The sequence below is a fragment of the Diachasma alloeum genome, unplaced genomic scaffold (assembly GCF_001412515.2).
Source record: "Diachasma alloeum isolate Michigan unplaced genomic scaffold, Dall2.0 Dall_scaffold_01242, whole genome shotgun sequence".
NCBI lineage: Eukaryota > Metazoa > Arthropoda > Insecta > Hymenoptera > Braconidae > Diachasma > Diachasma alloeum.
The window spans coordinates 325-5,872 of NW_021681351.1; the positions used below are offsets into that span (position 1 = coordinate 325).

General features: G+C 41.0%; 1 protein-coding gene across 1 annotated transcript in view; it reads left to right on the forward strand.

Annotated features, from left to right (window-relative positions):
- LOC107046249 (ribonuclease H-like) overlaps positions 1 to 1,195 on the forward strand; it is a 1,459-nt gene extending 264 nt beyond the window's left edge. The window contains exons 2-3 of the mRNA XM_015268827.1: positions 131 to 418; positions 715 to 1,195. Of these exons, the coding sequence (XP_015124313.1) occupies positions 131 to 418; positions 715 to 1,195 (769 nt within the window). The remainder of the gene's footprint in view (positions 1 to 130; positions 419 to 714) is intronic.
- Positions 1,196 to 5,548: the final 4,353 nt, after the last annotated feature.

The following is a 5,548-nucleotide window of genomic DNA, read 5'->3' on the forward strand; positions in this document are numbered from 1 at the left end:
AATATCTGAAGACCTTTACCGACGAATTCACCGACTGGGATGAGCTACTCCCCTTCGCCATGCTATCGTACAACACTACTGTGCATAGCTCAATAAATTTCACACCATTTGAAGTCCTGTATGGAAAAAGGGCAGTTCTCCCCTCTCCCAACGTTACCGACGAAGATGAGCCAATACATACCTACAACGATTACATGGTAGACCTAATTAATAAATTGCAGAAAATTTACCAACTCGCCTTCGACCACCTAGAAAAGGCCAAACTACATTCCAAGGGCCTTTACAACCGAAACGCTAGACCAATAGACCTCAAAATAGGGCAATTTGTCTACGTCGAGAAGGAGCCCAAGATTGGAAAATTGGATCAGGCCTACACCGGACCCGACGAGATTGTCGACATAACCGAAAAAGGAAACGTGTACCTAGAAAGCGAAGACGGACACTATTTCATGAAACACCCAAACAAACTGAAACCCTGCGCAGAATGAGTCAATATCAATAAATTTAGTGATCCACCCTTCACGGCACAGGCCACCCTAATTGAAATTTTGGAAATTAGACCTCGGGAATCGATGGCCCGTTCAATTACAAACATCAAAATTCTTAGACTTTATTTTGCGATAAAGTCAATATTTCGCGAGTTATGAGCACTTTTATGTTTTGGGACACTTGCCTGTATCTGAGTGTATACGATTGAAAATGAAACCATTCCAGGGACATGAGTACAGACGGGTCAGGACGCACACTAGTTTACGTCGATGGCTCCTGCTCCTTTAACGGCTCAACCGATGCCAAAGCAGGAATCGGAGTCTGGTTCGCGGACGTTCACCCCCTCAACACCTACAAAACTCTCCAAGGTACACGGGCCACCAACATCACCGCCGAAACAGCGGCCGCCATCGAAGCATGCCAAATATGTATTCGCCATGACATTTCGAGAATAGGAATAATCACCGATTCCAAATACCTCATCAGCTGCATGACTGAACACATAAAGAAATGGAAAACAAATGGCTGGCTAAATGCTAAGTCCAAGCCCGTTGTCAATCAAACACTCCTGAAACAGCTCGCCGAACTCACCCGGAAAATCGACGTCCAATTCGAATATACCCCTGTCCAGGGAATATACGGGAACGAAAAAGCGGATGAACTAGCAAAAATAGGATCAGAAATAATACCCACCGAACCTAACTAGATCTAAGTCGAAACCTCCCAAATAAAAAAAAAAAAAAAACCCAAATTAAGCACAACAAACCCAAACAAAAATTCTCCAACTTACAGAACACAATACCATGAGAGCTATCCTCATCATATGGACCACCGTTTGGGTAATTCAGGCCGAAACAGATCACTCGATCAAATCTATCAACACGAATCTACTATGAGAAAATCGACCAAATAAGAACAATCAACAGAAAATGGCGACTGATGCTCACAGTGGACATGCACAACCTCCTAGGAGAACCACTACCCGGGATACAAACCATAGACAAACATCAAACTGAATGCTATAAATACCAAGGAAAGCAAACTTGCGATAGAGTACTAGGCATACCCATCATGGAAGAGTACAAGACAATACTCCAAACAATACAGAAACATCTGGAAAGAATCTGGAAAAGTCCAAAACAGAACCCCAAAAAACGTTATAGCAGATCCCCTTTACTAGGATTCGTGGGCACCATATCGAGATCCCTTTTCAGCACCATGGACTACAATGACCAAGAACACATCACCAAAGAAATTGATCGACTCTATCAAGACCAACAACAAATCACCCACCTAATCGGAAATTCTGCTCACATCATCCAAGCTGAAATAAATGCCATAAAAAAAGAACACGAACTGAACTATGAGAAAATTAGAAAGGCCACAGATTGAATAAACGTCATAGCCTCCAACACCAACCTACTGTCCGACAAGTTGACTCAAGTGGAATATCTCGCAAGCCTCGACGAAACAGCTAGAGAAATACAACATGCCGCCAGAAAGGATCTATGAAAGACGCACAACATCCTTCATGCCATAGAAGACGCGAAACATGGGAAACTAAACCACATCTTAATAAATGACCAGAAATTGGACAAGGCCATAGAGGAAATTGGAAAAGTCATCACCGACAGCATCTTTCCCACATCTCCGGAAAAGACTGATTTGACCATCCTAAGCCAAATCAGTGACATGCACACCGGCTTCAACAATGGCTCCTTCCTCATAATCCTCGACATTCCACTACTAAGCAGAGACCTAATGGAACTCTACAAAATAACCTCCTGCAAAGGTCCCCAGAGAATCCACGGGAACCAAACACTTGTAGCATACGTAGAGCCACAAAATAAATACACCACAACCTCAAAATTCACCAGCAGATATAGCCAAATGAACTGGGAACACCTGCAAACCTGCATTCCACTGGAAAACTGCCTAGCTTGCCCCAGAAACCTTCCTCTGAAGAAACCCAATGGAAAACACAGCTGCGAATACCGCCTACTTACAAACACCAACGCCCAAGTCGACTCCACCATCTATCAGAAATGCAACATCAGAGTCACCAACAATCAAGACACACAATGGACCAAATTAACCAGCACCAATGGTTAGCTCTATGCCACCATACAACCAGAGACACTAGAAATAACCTGCACCAACCAACAAGCCACCAGCCTAACAATAAATGGCACAGGAATAATCCACCTAAATCCCAACTGCAAAACAGATACCGCCACAGCCGTCATCGAGGGTGCAGGACTAATCCAGACTCAACTCCCCATGATACTGGGGTTACCTAAAACAATAAACATTTCAGCAATGGCACCAATACTAAATGAAAAACCGAAACCAATACACCCATTGAGCCAAATAAAACAACATATCTTACCCACATCAGATGAAAACAGGGAATTCGACGAATCACTCCAACACACCTTAAACGAGGCGGAGGAAATTGGACTCCACCATCAAGAGGAATACCACCATAGAATCCTCACCGCAACAAATGGCATCATCACCGCTATCATCTTCCTATCCATGGTCGCAGCCAGCATCTGCGCATACAGGCAAGGGCTGTCTATCATGAGCATTCTGTCATGCTTCTCCCTCTGCCAGAAGTATAAGAAGAAGCACAGAAAATTCCAACGAAGAGTCGAAATTGGAACCCCAGAGGATCCAAAGGATAGAAGAAACCTCAGCAATAATTGCTACGGTCGGAATGCCCAGCTACCCAGCACCAACTCGAGCGCCGAAAAAGGAAGGGATCACCAAATCAAAACACGCCATCACAATCCCCAAACAGGACACTCCATCCGCCGTGGTTATCAACTACATCTAAAAATAAAAAGGTCAGACACGTGTCAATAAACAAACTTTATTGCATGAGTACAGGTCCAACATTAGCCAAACAAAATATCCTGGCCAACTGCCAGAGTAACCCCTAAAATCCGCGAGGAAAATTCCTCCAGCAACCCTAGGGGCTCCCTCCTCCCCACCGTCGCCAAGAAGCCCTTGAAAATAAGGAGCTGTCTCCATAGCCCCCGTGCCTAAAAAGAAAAAAAATANATTATGTTTAATTATTTACATCTATATAAATGAGCAAACAAGTAATAACAAAAATAATCCATAGACATAAGTAAACAAGAAATATAGCTACCCCCCCCCGGCGCGTAACCGTGAAGAACATGCCGAACTTATTCTCCACTCCTCCTGGTGCGAATGTCGCACAAAGAGGAATGGAGAAGAATACACCTCCTATGCATAAGAGCGTGGAGGGTTTCAATCGGCCGTTCCTCTTTGTGCGACATTCGCACAGGCACAAGCCTCTCATCATACCCCCCTCACAACCCACCACAAGAACTTTAAAATTCAAAATTTACCAAAAAATACAAAACAACATAAATAAGTAAAATAAGTATAATAAAATATAATAAAATAAAAATAGCAAAACAAAAAAAAACAAAAAAACCCCGAATGTTTGCATACAAATGCAGCGAAATCAAGAAAATCAACCACTGCACATGTGTCAAAAATAGCATAGAAAATAGACAGGAAAATATCCCAAACACTTACCGTAACGAATAAAATCCCTGGCACACAAACAAAATTAAACCGAAATACTTCCCAAGTCACCGAGTGAGCGAAGAAAACTGACAGGTGAATTAGAAATACAATGTAATCCGAACTCCCAAGAATGTCATCGTCAGCACCCAGCCGCTCACGGCCACCGCTCGGTGCACGATTACAAAGACAAAATAACTCTACCCATACTACACATAAAATTTAAAAATCTAACTCCTCAAAATTGCTTCCAAAATGCAGTCGGAAACAATTATGAGCGGGGGCTGTAATGTCCAAAAATTTTATACTAGAAATTTAAGACTAGAATAAATTTTATATAGGATCATAACTATAAGTTACATTATAACCCCATGTAATTGAGAACCAAACCCACAATTGTAAGCTAAATTGAGTACATTTCATCACTTGAACTCAATTAAAAATTCGAAAGGCACTGGAATCGAGTTCAAAAGTGATGAAATGACACACTCAGCATGTCCCAATTACCCAATACTAAGAGTCGTACGCGAAGGAACGATTGCAAACCGATTAATTAAGACCCCAAAAAACCGAATTAACTAGTTCCCCGAAAAAAAAATCAAAAGAGTGGGAAAAGTCATACGACATTTTCCACCAATTAAAAATGGACTCGTTGGAGCCCATGTGACAAGTGACCCCAAAATTCATATAAAAATGTCAGAAAAATCAAAATTAAACAGTCTTGAAGCAGCGACGGAGCAGTAACAATTCTGGTGGAAATAGTTCATTTAATCGGTCCGGTTTTTCAATCCTTTCTTCGACTACACGGGATAGTACTGAATTAATAGTAAGTTCCGAAAAATTGAAATTATCCGGGAATAAAATTTCTTTAACCGAGAGTGGTGACTTTTCTTGCAAATAAGGAATTCGTTTATTGTAACGCGTTGTGGACAGTCTCAACCAAACTCTTAAAATCTTCAAACTCAACTGCCAAAAATTCATTAAAATATCAACGAGTAGAAGAAAGTGTTTCCGTGAAAGTATCCATAATAGCCTTTAGCGCGACTAATTGCTGGTGAGGAAATTACGGATTTACCCAGGGATCTACAAATACATCGAATAATTTATAACTAACAGACCGAATTGTGAGTAGCAAAATTTGTAAACCCAAATTTGAATCCTTCAGATCATTCCAGGGATAGGGATTTTAGCTACCTAGATTCCTGTAAAATCACGCCCATGTTTTTCTAAACCGGGTAGTTAAACAAAATATATTTAAATTCAAATTTGATTCCCACTACAACTCCAAATGTCTTGATTAGAAATTCGTCTCAACTGAAGCCCTATCCTTAAATCAAGCCCTTTTTCCCTTATATTTTAAAAAAAGGTAAGAGTATAAAACTTTGCGTCGTCCGATAATTATAAAATTCAATAATTTTAGCTTTGATTTTAATGTGACAATTAAAACATGTCCATTCGACGCTAAAATCCTTCTCTGGACATAACAATTTAAAACAGT